The sequence below is a fragment of the Tursiops truncatus genome, chromosome 11 (assembly GCF_011762595.2).
Source record: "Tursiops truncatus isolate mTurTru1 chromosome 11, mTurTru1.mat.Y, whole genome shotgun sequence".
Lineage (NCBI taxonomy): Eukaryota > Metazoa > Chordata > Mammalia > Artiodactyla > Delphinidae > Tursiops > Tursiops truncatus.
The window spans coordinates 49,977,404-50,003,052 of NC_047044.1; the positions used below are offsets into that span (position 1 = coordinate 49,977,404).

General features: G+C 43.3%; 1 protein-coding gene across 3 annotated transcripts in view; it reads left to right on the forward strand.

Annotated features, from left to right (window-relative positions):
* Positions 1-25,638, forward strand: part of GRIP1 (glutamate receptor interacting protein 1) — a 687,426-nt gene extending 661,788 nt beyond the window's left edge. For all 3 annotated transcript variants that reach the window (XM_019952473.3, XM_019952475.3, XM_073788409.1), the window contains 2 exons: positions 22,661-22,807; positions 25,411-25,638. In XM_019952473.3, the coding sequence (XP_019808032.1) occupies positions 22,661-22,807; positions 25,411-25,638 (375 nt within the window). The remainder of the gene's footprint in view (positions 1-22,660; positions 22,808-25,410) is intronic.
* Positions 25,639-25,649: the final 11 nt, after the last annotated feature.

Here is a 25,649-nt window from a genome sequence, read left to right on the forward strand (position 1 = left end):
CCCGTGAGCCATGGCCGCTGAGCCTGCGCGTCCGGAGCCTGTGCTCCGCAACGGGAGAGGCCACAACAGTGAGAGGCCCACGTACCGAAAAAAAAAAAAAAAAAATGTACAAAAGGATGTCACAGATAGCAGTATACTGAGGGAGTGCAGATCTGCCAACGAAAGCCTTGTGCATTAAGAGGCATTACAGACTTTACAGAAAAGCAAAGAAGTTTCTGACACTTTAGGGTGGGGACCCGGCTCTAGCCCCATATCACAAGTTAGTTTATCCAGTTACTGTGAGTTGATGTCTGTCTGGTAAACACCAGCCCTCACCACCTGTCACATATCCTAATCTGCTAATCGACAAACACCATTAGGAGGCTGTAAGGACTCCATTGGTGATTAAATTGCAGAAGCTGCATAGTCACTGCTAATTCTGCTGTACCAAGAAAAGGGCTGGCCCTTCCTGATTCCCTCGGTTATTTAGGAACCCTGCCTTCCCCTCTTCTCTAAAAGTCTACTGCCCAGGCAGAGGGGAGCATGCTGGGTAACCCACCTTCCTTCAGCACCAAAGGAAAAGGATACCAGTGAGTGCCTACTGTGTGCTATATTCTTTCTATTTTTAGCCTCCCACAACAGTGCTTCTTAGCAGATATTTATTACCTCCAGCTGCAGGATAGGGAAATACCAAGTATAAAATAGAGCCATTTTTCCTTCTGGAGTGAAGCAGTCTCCTCAAAGGGAGATTCCTGATAGCCCAGCAATACAAAAGGCTTGTCTCCCCATCCCTCCTGTACTGAAAGCAGTTAGCAAAGATAACGACAGTCAATTGGCTGTGCAAGTTGTTATAGCTGAGGTTTTAAAAAATGTGCTGAAAATAGATCTTGTTTTTTTTTTTTTTAAAAAAAAAGGCGTCATGCATTTCACAGCACAATGAGTGGCAGAGGATGGACTGGTTGGAAAATTTGTATCGGGGGGTGTGAATTGAGAGACCATAGATCACAGACTCCGCTGGACCCACTTGACCTAATAAATGGGTTACTTCTTTCTTCCTTCACTTCAGTCATTTCCCCTCAATGGTAGCAGTAAGTGCATTTCCCATGTGGCTTCACTCTTCTTCCAGATTGATACCAAACAAAATAAGATGCTCAGAAGTAGGTGGTGTCCTGGGCATTGTAAGACACCCAAAATGATCTTGTTAAGTGAAAATGTAACGGAGGAGCCTGCCGCCTGACAATATGGAATTCTGGGGGTGTTTTATGCTCACATCTCGGGTATCCTTTCTTTTTTAAGTGAATTCAATTACCCTGATAGGCCGTCCACATGTTTGTTGTTAAACACATTCTCCAATTTTGAAATGCTTGAGAGGAGAAATAGTCATTAGAAGAGTCACTTTACTCAGAGCAGAGACTGGTAATTGCGCTTGTGTCTTGAATATGGGCATCCCTTGAACACTGGAGGATTACCTGACACCATGAAAAGGCACAGTGCCTTGTTGATGCAATTGAGTTATCTTCCCCTTGGGGTGCTATTAGCCTGTACTAAACCTTCACAGAAGTGAGGAAAAGGTACTCTTTTGGGGGGGGTGTGGAGAGGGGACCAGGGAAATAGAAAAACATCACTTCCTCAAGTTAAAAATAACCCCAAGTTAAGACTGCACAGCTTGGCAAGTGGAATGAAGGCTGGTTTTCAGTTCCCTGAGCCCCTTGGGTGGACTTTTCTGCATAGACCTAGTGGAGGAATTCCCAAGGGGCTGCAAAGACCAGAGTGGAAGGGCTGGGTAGGGTTAATAGCACACCATTCTGAACACACTTGGTGTTATTTAGTTGCCGTCTTTCTCGTGGCTGTGTGCCACTTGGTGAAAGCTGGCCATGAGGACAAGTTGTGGATCTGTCCGTATCCAAGCCAGTACCTACCAACTCTTACTAGCACTAGAAGCTGCCTCAAGAGGATAGGAATGAATGGGCCGGTATCCACCCCCCTTCCTGGGGAACACGAACAAAAAGCAAAAACCACTCCATCTCCTGATACAGAAAGAAGAGAGCGTGGCCTTAATCTTCCAGTTTCTTGAGTTGGAACTTCCTCTCCATTATCTGCCCCTCCTTTTCCACCCAGTCCTCCTCACCAATACCTTTTCTTCCTTCAGACCTTCTGAAAATGCAGAGCTCAGGTGACAGGCTACATGGTTTTTGTTTATTTCACACTATCTATTGCGTCTGAGGCTCTGCCGTGTCCCGGCAGGTCTTCCATCAGGTCGACCCCGTGCATTCCTGAACCTGAAAAGCTAGTTATCCTTCCTGACGCTTGAGAACAAAGCACCACAGCCTCACTTCCCTTTTGGGCCTTTGTGGTTGGAGGAGGAAGTTGGCGCTGGAGTGACGGTTCGGTACTTAGATGGGGGCATGGCAGGTAGACAGTGAGGGAGTCCCAGGGAAGTGATACTCGTGTCTCCAGAGGCCATTGCCTCTCAAACTTGCTTGGCTAAGACACAGTCCAAAATACATTTTGCCTCACAATTCAGGACACACATACACCCACGTTCATATATGTAAATGAATCCAAAAATTGCACACTGTATGCTAACATTTTCTGTTTTGTTTGTTTTCTTTTATTTATTTGTTTATTTTAACATCTTTCTTTGTTTTCAAATGCTGTCCCATTAAGCTGATTTCAAGACTTATTAATGGGTCTCCGCCAAAAGTTTGGGCACCATAGCCTTAGAGAATAGTTCGGCGTATGGACCTCTGATGAGCTCTACCATCATCACGTGACTGCTTGTTACAACGCGGGTTCCTAAGCCCAACCTAGACTCACCTGGTCAGCACTTTCTGGGAGTGGGGGCCAAAAGTCTACATTTTAACGACCCCTTAATGGATTCTTTTGCTCCCTGAGGATTGAGAATCACTCCCTTAGGTTTTGCTAACAGGAGGTGATTATTTTGTGTCGGTGAAATCAGCGTCACTGACACATAGTGGCTGAGAAAAGGGGAAATGAGGTTGCATCTTTGGCCCTGGAGCTTCTGAAGTTTTACCTTTAAAATGAATTCTGGTTTGTACTATAGCTTATCACAGATTTTTTTTTTCTCTTTGCAGTTAAGGAGCCTGTGATCTTAGCTACAGTTCATTGATAACCCCTCTTTTCCTTCTGAAGCTTAAATATTCTTTGGTGTCCACTTAATCTATTTCTGAGATGAATTCTAGCCTCACTTCTCTTTGCATACTTTAAGGCAAAAAACTTTTTTTTCAGTAGAGTAGAAAATTCTTCACATTCAGAGCATTTGGACTTCTTAGAAAATCATTTCCTTTTGATGTTTTATTTTTGGCTGTACCGCGTGGCATGCCGGATCTTAGTTCCCGGACCAGGGATCGAATCTGCGGCCCCTGTAGAGGAAGCATGTAGTCTTAACCACTGGACTGCCAGCGAAGTCCGTGTCATTTGTGTTTTTCAATAAAATTATATTCCTTAATTGTATGCAGCTGTTTTTATTTATTTTTTTTACAGAAAGGTTTTTTAAAATTATTTTCCAGCATCATCTCTCATTTCTGGCTGCTGATGGCATGACCCGTGAACATTTGAGTCTCGTATTTCTCGTAGCTGCTTTTGCTACCATCAGCTTTTCTCTCAGCCAAGTTCACTTTGCAATTTCAATATATTTGAGTGTTTTGAGAGTGGATCTTTGTTCTTCTTGATATGATCAAGTTGTTTCACTTCTTGGAAGGAGTGTCATTTTTGGTGTTTAAAGCCCACTTCTTTTGCAATATTCTCCCCAGTTCAGGAACAGGCTCGGCCTCAAGAGGAAATATGAAATGGAAACACACATCTTATTCCGGCACAGGCATCTTTCTTCACCAAATATTTGCAGTTGGTACTCAAGATCCAGCGAATTGTCAGGCAGACAGAGGTTTGGTCACAATCTGACAGTCATTGGCTACGTCACTTCTCTGAACTTCAGTTTACTCACTTAGCAGAAAAGAGGAGGGATCACCTGTTATCAGGAGAGGAGACTTCACAAATAGCATTTCCCAGGTGAAGTCACCATTCAGTCTTACCTCAGCCCTACAGTGTCAGAAACCCAGAAAATGAGATCTCCTCAGGATTCCAGCCTTAAAGACGATTTAGGCAGCTGCCTTAGATAGAGCCTCCAGAGATGGAGGTGTACACCATAATGCGAATCTCTTTACAGAGAGAAATGGACGTGTGTCTAGTTACTAGTCACTACATCAGTCTGACAAGCATATTCTCTCCTTGTAAAACCAGGGGCAGCTGACAACCAGTGTGGAATTATAGGACAAGGGTTGGAGTTTAGGTTGTATGTTTTATATGAGTAATGACATCCAGCCCCGACAGTCCTCAAAATAGATTGTTTCAATCAGCTTCCCTTGTCTGTGATTCTGTTAAGACTTACTTTTCAAAAATGTAAAAAACAAAATTCTTAAACAAATGATTGGCTCGTGCAAAAGAAAAGTGTTTTTTAACTCATTAATGAGGAATGACAGCAGGATGAAAAAGCTTGTTCAAAGGGAAGATAAAGAAACTATACCATATATATATATATATATATATATATATATATATATATATATCTCAGTCCATGGAGGGAAAATAAAGAATGCCGAATAAGATTTCCTAGTTAAAATGAAAGCTGCTCAATGACTTACAGGGAAATAAAAGCAAGGCCTTTGAACTTATCTTTTCTGAGGGACAGAACTCAATTTGCATCATATCTCTTCCCTGTAAGTTGCCATCCACTTTTACAGAGTCTGAGCCCTGAGCCAGCCATAGAAATGCTAAGTCAAACAGAGTGCAGTCCCCTAGACTCAGATGACCCTTAGGCGGGCTTGTTAGGCAGTGGTCTAGTGTGCCTGATATCTCAGTTTTTGATCTCTCCCTTCTGTCCAGGAATGTTAATAGCTTCCCTTAAGTCTAGCCCTGGCCTAGGGATCATTCATCTTTTTCTGATGTTTTTGCTTGTCTCTGTTGTGATCAAATGTGTTTATGAATAGGTCGTAAAATATTGTTACCTACGGGATATTCACTTTACAAACGAGGTGGCTCCCTGAGGGTCACTCTGTTTCCCTAATGTCCAGGTCCTTGGAGAGTAGCCTGTTGGACCTCTTCCTCCACCATCGTTCTGCTCTATTGTGTGTCTGTTGCGTGTCTGGCCGGGCTGTGGTGAGGATGACATTGATAACAGTCTAGCCCAGGGCTGCCCTCTTTCTTCCCCTTAGATGGAGCACAGAGCTCTTTCTCGTTTGAGGATCTTTGTAGTGTCAAACCACAGCATTACCTGGAATGAGGAAATAAAATCAACTTTCTTAGTGCTCAGTGCAGTGGGAGTTTGGTCAGCTGTAATTTGTCATACTTCCCGAATGACAAGTTCCTGCCCCCAAATTCCCAGAAGCCCAGAGGATGGGTGAAGGGGATGCCTCTCACCCCGAGGTGCAGGTGGCCCCTGGATCAAGGAGGCCACCTGTGATACTGTGGTTTATAATAAGTATACATTTGATCTGGTCCCAGTTGCTGGCACAGAGCTCCTGAAACCCTTGGAATTTCTTAAGTGTTGAGAGTGAGAAAGGTATCTTTTGTTATGTTAATGAGGCTCCCTTTAGATGCAGTTACGGATGGGGTTGCTTGCCGGTGGAGCCAATCCCGTGATTAGAGGGTTGGAACTTTCAGTCCCACCCCCAACCTCCAGGGAGGGGAGGGGATTTGCAGGTGAAATCAATCACTAAAGGCCAATGACTTAGTGCCTGTGTAATGAAGCCTCTATAAATACCCGGAAGGATGGGTCTCCAGGAGCTTTCAGGTTGGTGGGGATGCGGGGACAGTGGTGTGCTCAGAGGGCACGGAGGCTCTGCGCCCTTCCCGGATACCTTGCCCCAGAGCAACGCTTCCAGCTGGCTGTTCCTGAGTTGTACCATTTTATGATAAACCGGTGATACGGTAAGTTCTGTGAGCTGCTTTGGCAAATTAGTCAAACCCAAGGAGAGGGCTGCTGGAACCTCTGAGACATAGCCGGTTGGTCAAAGGCACGGGTGACAACCCGTGTCTGAAGACAATTGTCTAAAATGCTGGGGTGGAGGTGAGGTGACATTGTAAGACTGAGCCCTTAACCTGTGGAGTCTGACGCTATCATCAGGGAGATAATGTCAGAACTGACTTGAATTGTAGGACACTCAGCTGGTGTTGCAGGACTGCTTGGTGGTGTAGGGAACCCACCTACCCCCAACACACACACACACACATGTTCGAGCTGTGATCAGGACATCTTGCCCACATGGGCCTGAGGGCTATGGAGGTCAGTAAGTTGCCAGGGGGACTCAGGAAGAGACAGGAGCTGGAGGAGAGCCAGGCCAGAACAGCCCCGGGGGCCGGAGAGCAGAGGCAGGTGTGGAGAGGGGCCGGCAGGCAGTCCTGAGCTGAGATACTGGAACGGTCTCTGCCAGGCTGGCTGACTTGGTGCTGGCTGGGCAAGGAGAAAGGGCAGGGGGCAGAGCTAACGGTAACTAGGTGTCCATCAGCTGCCCGTGGTGTGGCTTGATCTCCTGGAGGATTGGAGAATGATCTGGTTCTTTCCTCTTTGGTATGATGTGAAATGAAAGCTGCAAACGTCCTCTGACATGAATTGGGAAAGCAGCCCTCAATCCACCATGGATCTTAAAAACTGTGAACTTCCTTGGTTGGGACTTAGTTCTCCGAGGGCCAAGTCAGCCCTGACACGCACAGACTTAGGGCCACCATCCAAGCTCTGACTCTCCCATTGTTGAGCCCCCGTTTGTCAAGCTCATGGGGCCACATGCTTGCCAGAAAACAGGAGGCAGCGTCTGACGCTGCTGTCCGTCCAGTTCTCTCCTCTGCCAACGAGACTCCTGGACAGGAAGGCAGCAGCTGCTTTTCCTGACCCTGTTCATCTTGGAACCCACACTTGAGTGGCAGAATCCAAGATGGCTTCCTCTGGGCTGGAAGAATGCAGCTGGAAAAGCCGTACTTTAGTTTTTCCTTCCAGCCCCACAGGTAGTATAGAATTGTGCTCAAAACCAGCATTACTTGAATTGTCAGGTTTAAAGGAACAGGGCCCCGCCAGTGGTGTCTGCAAGAATAAACCCAAGTGCCCGGTAATTTGTGGAAGTACTAGAACCATCTCTGATAAGGCCATCGGGCGAGGGGCTGAGCCACACAGGCAGCCAGGGCTTAGGAACTGCTTCTGGGGATGGCTGCCACTTGCCTTGACGTGCTCAAGAGAGTAGACACGGTTGCCATTAAAATCCAGGTGGGGGGAGTTGGCGCTTCCGCTGAGGCTTTTCACTTGTGTCAAAACTGAAAACACAGGGGCTTCCCTGGTGGCGCAGTGGTTGAGAGTCCGCCTGCCGATGCAGGGGACACGGGTTCGTGCCCCGGTCCGGGAGGATCCCACATGCCGCAGAGCGGCTGGGCCCGTGAGCCACGGCCGCTGAGCCTGCGCGTCCGGGAGCCTGTGCTCCACACCGGGAGAGGCCAGGGCAGCGAGAGGCCCTCGTACCGCAAAAAAAAAAAAAAAAAAAATTGAAAACACAGGCATTAGGTTTCTGATCTTTGCCTCAAGGGCATTGTTCAGACATGCAGATAGACTTGCTTAGAAATACAAAACAAGGTTCAACTTGAATCACGTGAAGCCCGACACCTCCTGTTAAAGCTTCTGTTCTCAGGAGGGTTAGAGGCCATTGCAGCCTGGGCTGTGATGAATGGTTAAAAGTTGAACTGGGTTTCGTAGAAGGGTATCCTCGCCCATAGAGTTACCTTCCAAGAGACTCGTTGGCCCTTTTAGAACAGAAAATCTGTCGTTGTGTTCACAGTCCGTTCCCCGGAGGCATCCTCTGGTCAGCACAGAATGGAGACCTGGCAAGAAAAATCTTGATTTACCTGGGTTAGGGTGGAACACAGAGAACTCTCAGCAGCTGGGAACAGTTTGGCCGGATGCTTGGGGAAAGCCACAGAAGGGCTCCGATGGGAAGAACTACAGCAGATGTGATAAATTATTCATCTTTAGTTGGTTGGGCAGTTGGAAACGGATAAAAACTGCCTGACCAGCTAGTAGATTTGCATGTCAAGGGGGAAAAAAAGTCATGATTTGGTGGAAGGAACACAGCACATGAGGTCAGATATTCTAATACTGAAATCCCCAGGCTTATGTATTCTAACTGGACAAGTCCATTCACCAAGTTCAAGGGGCGGTGTCCTCGTTCGTAGGAAGGGCATGATTCTGCTGCACAGAGTTGTTGGGAGGTCAAAAGCAGTCATATATAGGAAAGTTCCTGGTGAAGGGATTCATCTGCGGGGAAAAATTGTGACTTAAACTTTGGAATCCTTAGAATTACTTTTGGAAAGGAAATAAATCAGAAGTAACCACTACCCATCTCCAGCTAAACAGGAGGGCAGCAGCTACATGGCACAATTTATTGTTGCTGCTTTTGAGACCAGCTATGTGTCCTATATTTGTGAATTATTGATTCCTGGAATCTTACCTCTGTATCATTTTAAAATTTCATTGTGTTATTTGCTATTTCCAAGCTATTTCCAGGAGAACCATAGGGCTGGCTATTAAAATTCACTCTCCTCTAACCTTAGGAAATCTTTCTAGAGAAACAGATTACTTTCAACTTTAAACCTTTTATTAGCCTCTCATCCTGAAGAGTTTGCCACAAAGCTATATCATCAAGTCTAAGGCTCAGGAGAGCTAAGCCTCTTAGCCAACAACTGTGACTTCACAGTTAATGGGCTAATCTGCTAACCTGCTCTGGTTGACATCCATTCTCTACTGTTGTGGTTAACGGATTACTACTGCCTGGTGTTGGCAGTATTTGGTGACACTCATCCTTCTGCCCCTTCTGGGTTCTGGCCTGTGGAGCAAACACCCAAGCAGCACAGGCCAGTTGAGCAATGAAGAACTTCACTATTACTTGAGGCCCACACCAAATGTACCCCACATGCAAGGGTTCAGGTTCACTGTATTGAGAAACATATCTCAGAGCTAAAACAGAGTCGGGCTTCCTAATGTCCATTGCAAGCATAGGCTTTGTGACTCAGACTCAGATGTGACTGCAGGGTATGGCTTGGCTTGCAGAGCAGATGCCAGTCCTCTTACTGACCAGCCGTGTGCAGAGGGTCCATGGGACTGCTCTCCAAACCTGTACCTCGTGGAACAGAGATAACTAGAATGCACCACCTTCCACCCCATTGGTGCTGCTTGTCACATAGAACCTGACTGGGAACAAAGATGGAAAGGGGGCATAAGGACAGGAGATGCCACAAAGCCAAAGAGAGGCATATAAGCAGGGACCTTGGAGTAGAGTAATTTCATCCACTAGTAAACAGAGTCCCAAGAATAGCAGACTATCACTATCACCAACCGTATTAGCTATTTGTCACTGCCACTCCCTCCTCCTTTGTACCCATCTCTCCCTGTTCCTCCCCTTCCTCCCTTTGAGAAAGGAACATGAGTTTGGGAAGAAAGGGACTAGAATGTAAACCAGAAGTGCTTCCTCCAATCAAGGCAGGAAATTCATGGTGAGTCTATGATATCTTGTGCCAGAAAGTAAATAACTTATCAGAGCAAACGGGTCATATCAAAAGGACAACATGAAGTCAATACGAAGGACATCCCTTGGCCAAAGATGAGGAAACTTGAGCACCCAAAAGAATGATGCAATTGATCGTAACATATCATATATATAAAAACCCATAGGTTCATATTGATAATGTACTTTAAAAAGGTCATTCCCTTACCCCTCACCTCAAAAAAAAAAAAACCTCATTGGGACACCATTGGAAATATTTAGTGCACTAATTCCCTATTTTAAAAATGAAAGAATTAACATTCATTTTGCCTTTCTTGTACAAACTACTTCAGAGTAACCAAACAGCACTAATTGAAGAAATGAGAATTCTTTACAAAAGAATTCTAGCTCATATAGAAGATAGTAAGAGATCATAAAAAGATTATCATTTTGCAACCCCTAATAAAATTATTGATTCAGACAATGGTCATCAATGGATGAAACTATTAATTTGAAGTTTAATGGGCAACCTTATGATGGAAGAATTAAACTGTCATCACCCGAACCCACCCAAAGTGGGACAACTAGACACTGAGTGATGTGTTGTTATAGGAATCACATTGTCCTACCTGTGATCTACCCCTCCCCCCAAAGCTGATTCTGACTCAACTCAAGCAACCAGAGCTAATTTCGTTTTAAAGGAAAATGGGGCACAGAAGGGCATGCTACAGAGCGAATGACATGGTTTCAACAGTAAGTCAGTAGCACAGGGAAAAAAGGATGGGGGCATGCTATAGGTAAGAGGACATTTAAGAGACCTAACACCAATGCGTGGGCCTTGCTGGAACAAACTAACTCTAAAAATCACTTTGAGACAATCAGGGAAATTTTATTATAGACTAGATATTAGACTATATCAAGGAATAAGTGCTGATTTTGTGAATGAATTAATGGCACTGAGGTTGTATAAAAAAGTGATTATATTTTTTAAGAGATTCATACTGAGTTATGTAAGGGTGAAATGACATGATGACTGGCATTTGCTTTAAAATACTCCCCCAAAGAAGATGAAAGACGGGGGGATGAAGTAAGTGAGCTCTTGTTGGATCTGAGCAATGAGTATATGAGGATTCATTGTCCTAGCATCTCTGCTCTTGAATATGTTTGAAATCTTTCCTTAAAAAATAGATTTCTCAGGATTTACCTGGCAGTCTAGTGGTTAGGACTCCACACTTCCACTGCAGGGGGCACAGGTTCCCCTGGTAGGGGAACTAAGACGCCCACATGCCTTGCTGCATGGCCAAAAAAAAAAAAACACAACTTTCTCCTAACCAAACTTATTGTGGTAATCATTTCACAGTATATGTATGTCAAGTCATTATGTGATACACCTTAAACTTCTACAGAGCTGTATGTCAACTATATCTCAGTAGCATTCCCACCTCACATAAACCTCTCCTGTCCTATGGCCTAAGGTAAAATCATAATTCTAGAGGGGCTTAAAATATCTTCTCTGCAATGAATATTTATTAAGCAACTACGTGCTAGGTAAAGAGGTAGTAAGCCATGCAAAGATCCATGCTTTGCAGTCAGAACCACTTGGGTTTGAACCACTTCTCTGTTGCTTACTGTTTACCTTGGGCAAGTTTCTAACCCTCTCTGAGCTTTCATTTCCCCGTCTGTGTGATCTGCTCCGCTAACTAGGTGGAGACAGTAGCATCTGGTTTGCTTTTTTTTTTTTTTTTTTTTTTTTTTTTGCGGTACGCGGTGTAAGGTCGGATCTTAACAAACGGCACCGCGAAACAGAGGAAAGCTTCAAGTGAGCTTCATTAGGGAGCGCTCCCGGGCGAGGTTCACTGGTCCGAGAGAAAGGGGCCAGAGAAGTCGCACCCGGGCGACGGTTGGGCAAGATTTTATAGGGGAAGAAGGGAAAGGGGTGTGGTGAATCTGGGAGGGCGCAGGGTATTCCTTATTTGGTGGTCTTTTCGGGTATCCTGGGGACCGTTAGTCCCGCCCTTAGAAAGGCGGGAAGGCTGGGCCAGGTGCAAAGTCCCCAGGTCAGTTCCTGGAACTGGGTGGTCCGGAATGTCTCCAGGTCGGTTTCTGGAACTGGGTGGTCCGGAGAATTTCGGTCTGATGCAACCTGTGAATCTGATTGTGTTCCCCTGCCTCGGGCCAGTTGGCCTTACACGCGGGCCTCTCACTGCTGTGGCCTCTCCCGTTGCGGAGCAGAGGCTCATTGGCCATGGCACACGGGCCCAGCTGCTCCGCGGCCTGCGGGATCCTCCCGGACCAGGGCACGAACCCGTGTCCCATGCATCGGCAGGCAGACTCTCAACCACTGCGCCACCAGGGAAGCCCTGGTTTGCTTTTTAAGCTAAGCAATCAAGTCCCACAGCCTTATTAGCAAGAAGTCCAGAATCTTGAGCTGGAGGACCCTCCATCCCACCCTACTCTCCGTGCAAGAATGGGGCTTCCTCAGCTCAAGGCAGGGCAGGCCTGGCTCTAACGTCAGTGGTGCTCTCACCTCTCGTGGCCACACGGTGTCACTATGGAGCTTTGTCCTTCCGGGCCCCATCCACGCCAGCCACCCTGCAGCTTTTTGCCTTGCTCATTTCCAGCATGGGCCGCCCTGGGGCCGGGAGGCGGGGCATGGCTTGACCCTCAGAACTAAATCCCACTCCATTCACACAGCACGTGATGGTCAGTTCTGACTAGCTTCCAAGCGCAACCACATGGTATGTCAGAACCAGTCGCTTCATTTATTCGACAAACTACAAGCCCTACTGTGTGGCAGGTACCATTAGAGGAGTTTGGGATATTATCAGTGAAAAAAACAAAGCTCTTTGCCCTCCTCGAGGAGCTTGGCAGGACATCTCCCACATACTCTCCTCAGCCTTTTACCTGAGCCCAGGTTACCAACAAAGACATCTCCTCTCCTCCTGATGAGTTTTTCTTTGAGGGGAAAGGGTGCTCTCATTCATGCCAAGGTACATGTCCAATGCAGAGGGCTGGATTTTGCTAAAACACACACATCTCTTCTATAGTAAAGTAGGACTTTCTACTCTATGCTTGTATAAATGAGTGCCACAAAAGCGATCCTCCCACAGAGATCAGGTCATTTCGGGTTTTGAAACTTCATACACACTACCTGATTGAAAACTGTGATTCTTGCCCCTCTTGCAGGATTGTTAGGAGGGTTAAGTCAGATATGGTCACTGGACTGTATACTCATGATGGCTGTGCTGTGTTTATTGCTGTATCTTTCTTTCAGTCCTTCAAACAGTGCCTAGCACATCATAGGGTCCAGTGCACACGCGTGTACCCACACATACGCACATTCGTATATGCACAGTGATGGAATGAGCCTGCCAAGAGTGTCATTGTTAGTTCCCTCTCTTCCTTTTCAGAACATGTAATAGCCCCTCTGGTGTGTGAAGTACCACACAGAGCACACTTCATTGTGCACAGAAATTGGCAGATGGCAATTCAGAGCAGGGTCTGAGATTCTGCATTTTAACACACTCCTGAGTGATGTTGATGCTTCTCATCAGGACAACCTGTAATTGGCAAGGCAGAGCTTTTTTTCTCTTAAAGTAAATATGTAACAATATTCTGGCCCCTTTCCTTCTAGTGTATTGTTAGAAAGAGGCAGGTAGGGGTGAGATGTTGATATACCCTATTTCATAGGTCCTAAGAAAACCTATAGGTCCTAAGAAAACCTATAAAATCAGGCCTATAAAACACAGCCCGATTTCAGAGAATTTAAAGTATGAAAAAAAAGTACATCTTAGAATCTATGAAATAAGGCACTTGAGCAGCAATAGAATATAACGGTTAAGTGACTGGAGTCAGACAGAGATGGCCCCACCATTCAATACTTTTGTGATCTTGGGCGAGTTATTTAACGTCTATAAAATTGAATTTCCTAACCTCTAATATGGCAGTAACCACTAGGGCTGCCTGGTGATTAGAATTGACGCAGCCAGCTTGATATTTTAGCTGTCTGTCCAGTGAGATGAAAATCCACAATTGACCACTTTTGTATTCCTTCAATATTCCATATTTCTCTGAAGTAAAATAACTTGGTATAAACCTGCTATAAGAGTATTAATCTTCACGTTTTGCCCTGTATAGCTCTGAATTTTTTGACTCTTCTACAAGAATGTATTTAGGTATTATGTGTGTTAAAATACATAAGACATACATTTTTTCAAAACATTGATTTGGCTGTGCTGGGTCTTAGTTGTGGCACGCGGTATCTTCGTTGCAGCATGTGAGATCTTTTTAGTTGCGGCATGCAGGAACTTTTAGTTGCGGCCTGGAATCTTTAGTTGCAGCATGCGAAATCTTTAGTTGTGGCATGCAAACTCTTAGTTGCAGCATGTAGGCTCCAGTTCCCTGACCAGGGATCGAACCCGGTCCCCCGCTTTGGGAGCACGGAGTCTTAGCCACTGGACCACCAGGGAAGTCCCAAAACATACATTTTTAAATAATTAGAGTTAAAAACTAAGCCCAAATTATTGCTTGATGTGTGCATCAGTTTTTATGGAGGGCATGCAGCAAACCTTACTAAAAATAGCGGTCACATTAAATGTTAAATGAGTGTGATGTGCTGAGTATGTTGTCTGGCGTGTCCAGGACAGTGGGTTTCAGTGAACATTACACATTAATGTGTTTGCCTCTAGAAGGCAGCCTCTTCTCTCATTCACTGCTGTTTCCCAGCACCCGGAACCAGGCTTAGCACATGGAGGGACTCAGTACACATTTGATGAACGTGTAAACCTCAGACTAACTCTTGCAGGTGGTCAGAGGAGGACTGGGGGTTGGGGGAAACTTTAGCTGGTGGTACTGCCTTAATGCAGAGGGAAAAAGCTGAGGCCCACAGCTGAGAAGGGTGGATTTGCAAATCCTGGCATTTCCAGGAATGCCTGGAATTGCTAAACCAAACCCAGGACAAGGACTGAGGGAGCTACTGAAGGCAGGCCTCAGAGGAGGGTGTTCCTTACAGGAGCACTTTCAGGTCTTTTAAGACTTTTCAAAAAATTGAACTATAGTTCATTTACAATGTTTCAGGTGTACAGCAAAGCGATTCAGTTATATATATATATATATATATATATATATATATATATATATATATATATTCATTTTCAGATTCTTTTCCATTATAGGTTATTACAAGATATTGAATATAGTTCCCTGTGCTATACAGTAGGTCCTTGTTGTTGATCTATTTTATATTATAGTAGTGTGTATCTGATAATCCCAAATTTCCAATTTATCCCACACACCCCGCCTTTCCCTTTTGTAACTGTAAGTTTGTTTTCTATGTCTATGAGTCTATTTCTATTTGTAAATAAGTTCATTTGTATCAGTTTTTTAGATTCTACATATAAGTGATATCATATGGTATTTATCTTTGGTTTACTTCACTTAGTATGATAATCTCTAGGTCCATCCATGTTGCTGCAACTGGCATTTTTCCTTCTTTTTAATGGCTGAGTAATATTCCACTGTATGTATACCGCATCTTCTTTATCCATTCATCTGTTGATGGACATTTAGGTTGTTTCCATGTCTTAGCTATTGTAAACAGTGCTGCTGTGAACATTGGAGTGCACATATTGGGTTGGCCAAAAAGTTCTTTTGGTTTTAAGTAATAAATAAAAGACACATTTTTCATTTTCACCAAGAACTTTATTGAACAACGTATTCATTAACCAGACTTTTTGGCCAACCCAATGTCTTTTCGAATTATAGGTTTGTCTGGATATATGCCCAGACGTGGGATTGCTGGATCGATCATATGGTAAATCTATTTTTAGTTTTCTAAGGAATATCCATATTGTTTTCCATAGTGGCTGCAGCAACTTACATTCCCACCAACAGTGTAGAAGTGTTCCCTTTTCTCCACACCCTCTCCAGCATTTGTTATTTGTAGACTTTTTGATGATGGCCATCCTGACCAGTGTGAGGTGATACCTCATTGTAGCTTTGATTTGCATTTCTCTAATAATTAGCAATATTGAGCATCTTTTCATGTTCCTGTAGACCATCTGTATGTTTTTGGAGAAATGTCTATTTAGGTTTTCTGCCTGTTTTTTGATTGGGTTATTTGTCTTTTTGATATCAAGCTCTATGAGCTGTTTGAATATTTTGGAAATTAATCCCTTGTCAGTTGCGTCACTTGCAAATATTTTCCCCCATTCCGTAGGTTGTCTTTTCATTTTGTTTATGGTTTCCCTTGCTTTGCAAAAGCTTTTAGGTTTAATTAGGTCCTATTTGTTTATTATTGCTTTGGTTTCTATTACTCTAGGAGACACATCCAAACGAATATTGCTGTGACTTATCTCAAAGAGTGTTCTGCCTATGTTTTCCTCTAGGAGTTTTATAGTATCCAGTCTTACATGTAGACCTTTCATCCATTTTGAGTTTATTTTTGTATATGGTGTTAGAAAATGTTCTAATTTCATTCTTTTCCCAGCACCACTTATTGAAGAGACTGTCTTTTCTCCATTGTATATTCTTCCCTGTTATCATAGATTAATTAACCATAATTGTGTGGGTTTATTTCTGGTCTTTCTATTCTGTTCCATTGATCTATGTGCCTTATCTTAGTGCCGGTACCATACTGTTTAATACGGTAGCTTTGTACAATAGTCTGGAGTCAGTGATTCCATTAAACCATTCTTCTTTCTCAAGCTTGTTTTGGCTATTCGGGGTCTTTTGTGTTTCCATACAAATTTTCTTTTCTTTTTTTTCTTTTTTGGCCACACTGCGCAGCTTGCAGGACCTTAGTTCCCCGATCAGGGATTGAACCCAGGCTACAGCAGTGAAAGCACTGAGTCCTAACCACTGGACCACCAGGGAATTCCCTCCATACAAATTTAAACATTTTTTGTTCTAGTTCTGTGAAAAATGCTATTGGTAATTTGATAGGGATTGCATTGAATCTGTAGATTGCCTTGTGTAGTATGATCATTTTAATAATATTGATTCTTCCAATACAAGAACATGGTATATCTTTTCATCTGTTTGAAAATGGTATATACAGATATACATGGTATATCTGCCATCTTCAGTTTCTTTGATGAGTGTCTTATAGTTTTCAGAGTACAGGTCTTTTGCCTCCTTAGGTAGGTTTATTCCTATGTATTTAATTCTTTTTGGTGAAGTAGTAAATGGGATTTTTTCCTTAATATCTTTCTGATAGTTCATTGTTAGTGTATAGAAATACAACAGATTTCTGTATGCTAATTTTGAATCCTGCAACTTTACCAAATTCATTGATGAGCTCTAGTAGTTTTCTACTGGCATCTTTAGGATTTTCTCTCTATATTATGATGTCATTTGCAAACAGTGACAGTTCTACTTTTTCCTTTCTAATTTGGACTCCTTTGTTTTTCTTCTCTGATGTGGCTAGCACTTCCAAAACTATGTTGAATAAAAGTGGTGAGAGTGGGCATCCCTGTCTTGTTCCTAGTCTTAGAGGGAATGCTTTCAGCTTTTCACCATTGAATATGATGTTAGCTGTGGGTTTGTCATATATGGCCTTCATTATGTTGAGGTAGGTCCCCTCTATGCCCAATTTCTGGAGAGTTTTTAATCATAAATCAGTGTTGAACTTTATCAAAAGTGTTTTCTGTACCTATTGAGATGATCATATGCTTTTTATTCTTCAACTTTTTAACATTGATTTGCAGATATTGAAAAATCCTTGCACCCCTGGGATAAATTCCACTTGACCATGGTGTATGATCCTTCTAAGGCATTGCTACTATTTGGAATCGGTTTGCTAGTATTTTGTTGAGGATCTTTGCATCTATGTTCATCAGTGATATTGGCCTGTAATTTCTTTTTTTGTGATATCTTTTGATATCAGGGTGATGGTGGCCTCATGGAATGTGTTTGAAGTGTTCCTTCCTCTGCAATTTTTTGGAATAGTTTCAGAAGGATAAGTGTTAACTATTCTCTAAATGTTTGGTAGAATTCACCAATGAAACCATTTGGTCTTGGACTTTTGTTTATTTGGGGAGTTTTTAAATTACTGATTCAATTTCAGTACTGGTAATTGGTCTGTTCATATTTGCTATTTCTTCCTGGTTCAGTTTTGGGAGATTGTACCTTTCTAAGAATTTGTCCATTGCTCCTAGGTTGTCCATTTTATTGCTGTATAGTTTCTCACTGTAATCTCTTAATATCCTTTGTATTTCTTTCGTGTCAGTTGTAACTTCTTTTTCATTCTTGTTTTGATTTGAGCCTTCTCCCTTTCTTTACTTTTATTTTTGGTGCTGTGTATTTTTTTAATATTTATTTTTTTATTTTATATTTATTTGGTTGTGTTGGGTCTTAGTTGCAGCAGGCAGGCTCCCTAGTTGCAGCAGGTGGGCTCCCTAGTTACTGCAGGTGGGTTCCTTAGTTGCAGCTCAAGGGCTCCTTAGTTGTGGCTCACTGGCTCCTTAGTTGCAGCAGGTGGGTTCCTTAGTTGCGGATCACCTGCTTCTTGGTTGTGGCATGCAAACTCTTAGTTGTGGCATGTATGTGGGCTCTAGTTCCCAGACCAGGGATCAAACCCAGACCCCCTGCGTTGGGAGCGTGGAGTCTTAACCACTGTGCCACCAGGGAAGTCCCTCCCTTTCTTTCTTGATGAGTCTGGCAAAAGGCTTATCAATTTTGTTTATTTTTTCAAAGAACCAGCTTTTAGTTTCATTGATCTTTTCTATTTTTTTTAGTCGTGTTCATTTATTTCTGTTCTGCTCTTTATGCTTTCTTTCCTTCTACTACAGGTTTTGTTTGTTCTTCTTTTTGTAATTGCTTTAGGTGTAAGGTTATGTTGTTTATTTGAGATTTTTCTTGTTGCCTGAGCTTGTATCACTATAAGCTTTTGCTGTATCCCATAGGTTTTGGATCATCATGTTTTCATTTTCATTTGTCTCTAGGTATTTTTTGATTTCCTCTTTCAGTGATCCATTGGTTTAGTAGCATATTGTTTAGCCTCCATGTGTTTGCAGTTTTTGCAGTTCTTTTTTCTTGTAGGTGATTTCTAGTCTCATGGCATTGTGGTTGGAAAAGATGCTTGATGTGATTTCAGCTTTCTTAAATGTATGGAGACTCGTTTTGTGGCCTAGCATGTGATCTGTCCTGGAGAATATTCCATGCACACTTGAAAAGAATGTGTATTTTGCTGCTTTCGGATGGAATGCTGTATATATATCAATTAAGTCCATGTGGTCTAATGTGTTATTTAAGTCCTGTGTTTCCTTATTGATTTTCTGTCTGGATGATCTGTCCATTGATGAAAGTGGGGTGTTAAAGTCTCCTACTATTATTGTCACTGTCAGTTTCTCCTTTTATGTCTGTTAATATTTCCCTTATATATTGAGGTGCTCCTATGTTGCATGCATATATATTTACAATTGTTATATCTTATTCTTGGATTTATTCCTTGATCATTATGTAGTGTCCTTCTTTGTCTCTTGTAACAGTCTTTAAAGTTTATTTTATCTAAGTATGCTACTCCAGCTTGCTTCTGATTTTTTGTTTGCATGGAATGCCTTTTTCCATCCTCTCACTTCCAGTCTGTATGTGTCTTTAGATCTAAAGCGAGTCTCTTGTAGGCAGCATATATACAGGTCTAGTTTTTTTGTATCCATTTCAGGCAGTCTGCTTCTTCTGGTTGGAGCATTTAGTCCATTTACATTTAATTATCACTATGTATGTTCTTATTGCCATTTTGTTAATTGTTTCGGATTTGTTTTCATAGGTCTTCCCTCCTCCTTTTCTCTTATGATTTGATGACTATTGTTAGTGTTATTTTGGGTTCCTTTTTCGTTTTTGTGCGTATATCTATTATAGATTTTTGGTTTGTGGTTACCATGTTTCTATATAACAGTCTGTATACATACCTGATTGTTTCATGTTGCTGATCTCTTAATTTCAAAAGCATTTTAAATACCCTGCATTTGTATTCTCCTCCCCTCATGATTTCTGTTTTTGATATTGTATTTTACATCAAATTGTTTTATGTATCCCTTAACTGCTTATTGTGCATACAGGTGACAGTACTACTTTTGTTTTTTAACCTCTCTACTGACTTTGTGTGTGGATGATTTCCTACCTTTGCTGTATGTTTGCCTGTACTGGTCAGCTTTTTCCTCCTGTAATTTTGTTTCTAGTTGTGACCCTTTATTTTTTCTGCCTAGAGAAGTTCCTTTAACATTTGTTTTAAAGCTGATTTGGTGGTGCTGAATTGTTTTAGCTTTTGCTTGTCTGTAAAGCTTTTTATTTCTCTATCAAATCTAAATGAGAGCCTTTATGCGTAAAGTATTCTTGCTTGTAGGTTTTTTCCCTTTCATCACTTTAAATATATTGTGCCACTCCCTTCTGTCCTTCAGTTTCTGCTGAAAAATCAGCTGATAGGCTTATGGGAGTTCCCTTGTATGTTATTTGTTGCTTTTCCCTTGCTGCTTTTAGTATTCTCTTTAATTTTTGTCATTTTGATTACAGTGTATCTTGGTTTTGTTCCTCTTTGGATTAATCCTGTATGGGACTCTCTGTGCTTCGTAGACTTGGGTACCTGTTTCCTTTGCCAGGTTAGAGAAGTTTTCAGCTATTATCTCTTCAAATATTTTCTTGGGCCCTTTCTCTCTTCTCCTTCTGGGACCCCCTATAATGCAAATATTAATATGCTTGATATTGTCCCAGAGGTGTCTTAAACTGTCCCCATTTCTTTTCATTCTTTATCTTTTTTCTATTCAGCAGCACTGATTTCTACTACTCTTGTCTTCCAGCTCACTGATCTGTTCTTCTGAATCATTTAGTCTATTATTAATTCCTTCTAGTGAATTTTTCATTTTAGTTATTGTATACTTAACCTCTGTTTGGTCATTCTTTATATTTTCTAATTCTTTGTTTAAAACTTTTAACTTCTCACTCTGTGCATCTATTCTTCTCCTGCGTTCTTTGATCATCTTTATGACTATTACTCTGAACTCTTTCTCGGGTAGATCGCCTATCTCCATTTCATTTAGTTATTCTGGAGTTTTATCTTGTTCCTTGGTCTGGAACATAGTCCTCTGCCACTTTATTTTGTCTAAGTTACTGTTTGTGTTTTTATGGTCTGTGGTAGCTTAATTACATTTCTCAGCCTCGGAGAAGTGGCCCTTTGTAGGAGGTATCCTGTGCATCCCAGCAGTGCACTCCCCTTTCATCACCCAAGCTATATGCTCTAGGGGTTCCCCCTAAGAGGGCTGCATGGGTCCTTCTTTGTGGTAGGCTGAGTGTGTGGGCAGTCTGGTAGGCTTGGTTGGTTGCTAGACCCTACCTTGTGCAGATGCTGCTGGTACTGTTTAGTGGGGCCTTGTCACCAGGCAAGGTGACAAGGTTGTGCAGCCCTAGTAGGTCTCAGGGGTAGTGCTGGCTTACTGGTGGGCAGAGCCAGGGTCCCAAAGACTCTGGGGCTGTTGCCCACCCACTGGCAAGTGAAGCCGGATCCTGGGGTTAGTGCTGGACTACTGGCAGGCAGAGATGGTTCCTGGAGTCTGTTTGCGTGGCCCAGGGATCCCAGAGCTCGTTTCAGATCATTGGTTGGTGGGGGTGGTGGTTTCCTAATAGAGCTGGGTATGGGGTCTCTGGTGTCCAGAAGTTTGCATTGGCCTGCTAGTGGGGCGGGCCAGGCCTCAGCTGGCCCTGGGGTAGCGTCCAGCCTGCATTGTGGGATTGTAGCTTCTGGTGTCTGTCCCCTGGTGGGTGAGGCTGATCATGAGACTAGTGCAGGCTTCCTGGAGAGAAGGGCTCAAGCCTACCCACTGGTGGGCGGAGCTGGGTCTTGGCCCTCTGGCAGGCAGGGCCCTGTCTTGGCACGAGTCCAGAGGTGGCTGTAGGCTGTTAGACAGCCTGTCTGCTGATGGGTGGGGCTGTGTCCCTGCCCAGTTAGTTGTTGGGCCTGAGGCTTCGCAGCACTGGAGCCTGCAGGCTGCAGGGTGGGGCCAGGTCTTGGTGCTAATGATCCAGTGTGTCAGCCACCAGTAGTGTTCATGTGGCTGAATGTTCCCCAATATGTCTGCCACCAGTGTCTGTGTCCCCAGGGTGAGCCACAGCCACCTCCCACCTCTCCAGGAGACTTTCCAAGACCAGCAGGCAGGTCTGGCCCAGGCTCCTATCAAATTGCTTCTTTTGCCCTGGGTCCTGGTGTGCGTGAGATTTTGTGTGTGCCCTTTAAGAGCGAAGTCTCTGTTTCCCCCAGTCCCATGGGGCTCCTGCACTTAAGCTCCACTGGCCTTCAAAGCCAATGCTATGGGGGCTCATTTCCCTGGTGCAGGAGCCCTGGACTGGGGAGCCTGACTGTGGGGCTCAGAACTCTCACTCCTGGAGGAGAACCTCTGCAGTATAATTATTCTCCAGTTTGTGGATCGCCCACCTGGGACGTATGGGATTTGATTACATCACGAGTCTACTGGTGGTTCCATCTTGTGGTTCCCTCTTTGCCTTTCGTTGTAGAAGATGTTTCCTGGTAGGTCCCAGTCTTTTTCATCTATGGTTGTTCTGCAGGTAGGTGTGATTTGCTCGTAAGAGGAGGTGAGCTCAGGACCTTTCTACTCTGCCGTCTTGGCTGCTCTCCCTTTTAAGACATTTCCTGCCCACAGTACTGAAGCACTGACTGGGATACTAGAGAAAATAAAATGGTGGACTTCCTGGCTCTTGCTCAAAGGCAGAGGATATGCTGAGCACTGAACAGAGCACCAGGCACAGTGAACAGGAAGGAAAGGCCTTTGGCCTAATCCTGATATCCAGCTGCAAAGGGCTAACCCTGGCTTCTCCCAACACCTAGGGGTTGCTCCAGGAGAAGTGAACCTGCCCCTGGGAACTTCTCACCTATATACACCTGATGACTGCAAGTAAAAGAAAAAGAGAGACCAGAACTCTCTAGCATTTCTCCTCCTTTTCCAGGTCTGGGTGGGACTTGGCAAATTCCAAGGATGTTCCTAGAGAATGGAAAAAGCTTCAAGATTGGGGGGAGCTGCCTAATCTATTACAAATCTATTATACTGAAATTCGTTTGAAAAGATGGTTCATCAAGAAATTTCATAAGCAAAAGTCCTCAACCTACCTAAATATCCCCTCCACATTTTCTCATTTTCCAGGTGACCTTGTACAAGGGCTCTGACATGGAGGACTTTGGGTTCAGTGTAGCAGATGGCTTGCTGGAGAAAGGAGTATATGTCAAAAATATTCGCCCAGCTGGGCCAGGAGATCTTGGTGGCCTAAAGCCCTACGATAGGCTCTTACAGGTAAGACCTCAGATGGAATTTTATTTGGAAATTAATTTGGAAGTCGTATTTGATCAGTGTCCACCCATCCTCCTTTGCCTCAAGACGAGATTAGAGGCCCCTCCTATAGATAGGCACTTTTTCCTTTGGTAGAATTTACCGGTTACGGAAACGGCCTGTTTCCCTATATATATTCCCCAGCAGATTCTAAACTTCTTGAGAACAGGACTAGTACCTTATTCTCCCATTTCCCATTATACAGTGATCGATACCAGTATCTCACACAATGTCTAAAACCCAAAAGCTGAACCTTGTTTACTATTAAGTACTAGGAGTACTATGGTTGTCAGGTATAGTTTCATTGAGCAAAGCAAATTCCTGATCTTACGTACAGTTTTTAGAAAGAGCATTTTGCAGGAAGAGGAGGGGGGTTGCCATCAGTCTTGAAAGTACGTTCAAGTGAATGAGTCTGTCCCTAAACAGTTGCCTTTCAAAGCATGAGGTTGCACTGACTGGTTGGCTTTCAGACACGTGTTCACTGAGCAAGTTGTCACTGATCGATTAGGTAGTTTTAAAACCAATTCTGGTGATCTTTTTACCATGGCAATATAACAATTACTCTTGTCCTAAGAGTAAGGAACACGTTTATTTTCCATAGATACTCTAGTATTTGCTGAATAAATAACTATGGACAAGTTATTTGACCTGTCTTCCTAATCTATAAATTAGAGCTATACTTACTTTTATGGAAGATGAGGCTATAAAAGTAGACTGGACTCACCTTGTGAAGGGCCTTGAAAGCCAAGATAAAGCTCTTGGACTGTATTCTGGAGGTATGTTAATTTTCTAAGCAGAATAATGACATTTTATAATTTAGAAAGACAATACAATTATGTCATAGGTGGATTGGTGTAGGGTGAAGGGGAGGATCACAGGAAAGACGATCAGGTAGGTAAGGGTAAGACACGTGTACCAGACCTGAGTCTTTAATGCCTTCAGTGCATCCTGGCAGAGCCGTCTGTGAGGCAGGCGGCAGCTTGCATTTGTTGCTCAGGAGAGATGTTACAGCCAAAAGTAAAGATCTGGGCTACTGAAGGCATGGATTTGGATAAAGTTGCCTATGGTGGATTTCTAGTAAGGAAGAGAAGAGAACTAAAGATAGAATTCTAAGAAAAACAAAATTTAAAGGACGGGAAGAAGTAAAGACAGGAAAGGACTGAAAGTGAGCAGTTAAAATGGTACAAAGGTCAAAAAAAGTGGTGTCATAAGAGCCAAGGAAGGAGTTTTAAGGATGAGCAGGCAAAGGCCAAAGGGGATGAGAACTCAAGACACCATTCCTGTGTTGGACAGTTGGGGTCATTTATATAATATATAAGGGTCAGGTCCCAGACCGAGAAGATTGGGGAGAGAGTGAAAAGTCAAGGAATGGAAGCAGCATGTAGATGATTCTTTAAACTTTTAGGGGGAAAAGAATAAGGAAACATAATCTCATACAGAGTGAAGAAAGAGAAAAACAAATACTGTATGCTAACATATAGTATGGCAACATATAGTATGGCAAGACTGATGGCAACACTGAGAATTAGTTATCTTATTTTTAAAATTCAAGACTAAGAATTTGAGAATGAAGAGTATTAAAATGAAGTTTATCTTGATTGATAGGCAAATCAAACTCATACTGCTTGACAGACATGTTTTGAAAACTGATTATATTGAGGGGTGTACAGCACATGTACATCTAAAAAACAAATGGTTCTGAAGAGCCTAGGGGCAGACAGGAATAAGATGCAGACATAGAGAATGGACTTAAGGACACAGGGAAGGGGAAGGGGAAGCTGGGATGAAGTGAGAGTGGCATGGACATATATATACACTACCAAATGTAAAATAGATAGCTAGTGGGAAACAGCCGCACAGCACAGGGAGATCAGCTCGGTGCTTTGTTACCACCTAGAGGGGAGGGATAGGGAGGGTGGGAGGGAGACACAAGAGGGAGGGGATATGGGGATATAAGTATACATATAGCTGATTCACTTTGTTACACAGTAGAAACTAACACAATGATGTAAAGCAATTATACTCCAATAAAGATGTTAAAAAAAAAGAATAAGGAAACATGAAAGACGATGAACGCATGTGTAAGCTGAGGAGGGGGTGGGCTCATGACCAAGAGAGGTAGTTCAGTATCATGGTCAAGAGCACGAGCTTTGGAATCATCCAGACTGCCTGAGATTACATCCTCGCTGGACCACTTGCCAAGTTCTGATCTCAGGCAAATCTCTTAACCACTCTGTGCCTTACTTTCCTCATCTGTAAATTAGGGATAATATTTGGCACTTGGAGCATCTGCCATGAATAAGGCGATATGCTCAGCATGGGGACATTGGGATGTGTCCCTGTTCCCTGCTCTCAAGGGCCTTACAATTTAGTAGCAGAGAGTAAAGTAAGCCAATACCCATGTTATAGTGTGGTCAGGGCCAGGATAGACCTCTGTGTACAGAGTGCTCATTTAAGCACTTTCAAGACTTTAATCAATCAACCTGTTGTGTCTGAAATGTTACTCTGGGTTTTGGGAATCATATGTCTATAACAGTAATTCAAAGTGGCGCTTCTTGACCTTTCAGGTTAATCATGTCCGAACGAGAGACTTTGACTGCTGCCTTGTTGTGCCCCTCATAGCAGAATCTGGTAATAAGCTGGACCTGGTTATTAGTAGAAACCCCCTGGCTTCACAGAAGTCCATAGAACAGACTCTACCAGGAGGAGAATGGAGTGAACAGAACAGTGCTTTTTTCCAGCAGTCGAGCCACGGTGGTAATTTGGAGATACGAGAGCCCACTAATACATTATAGCGATGCTTTCT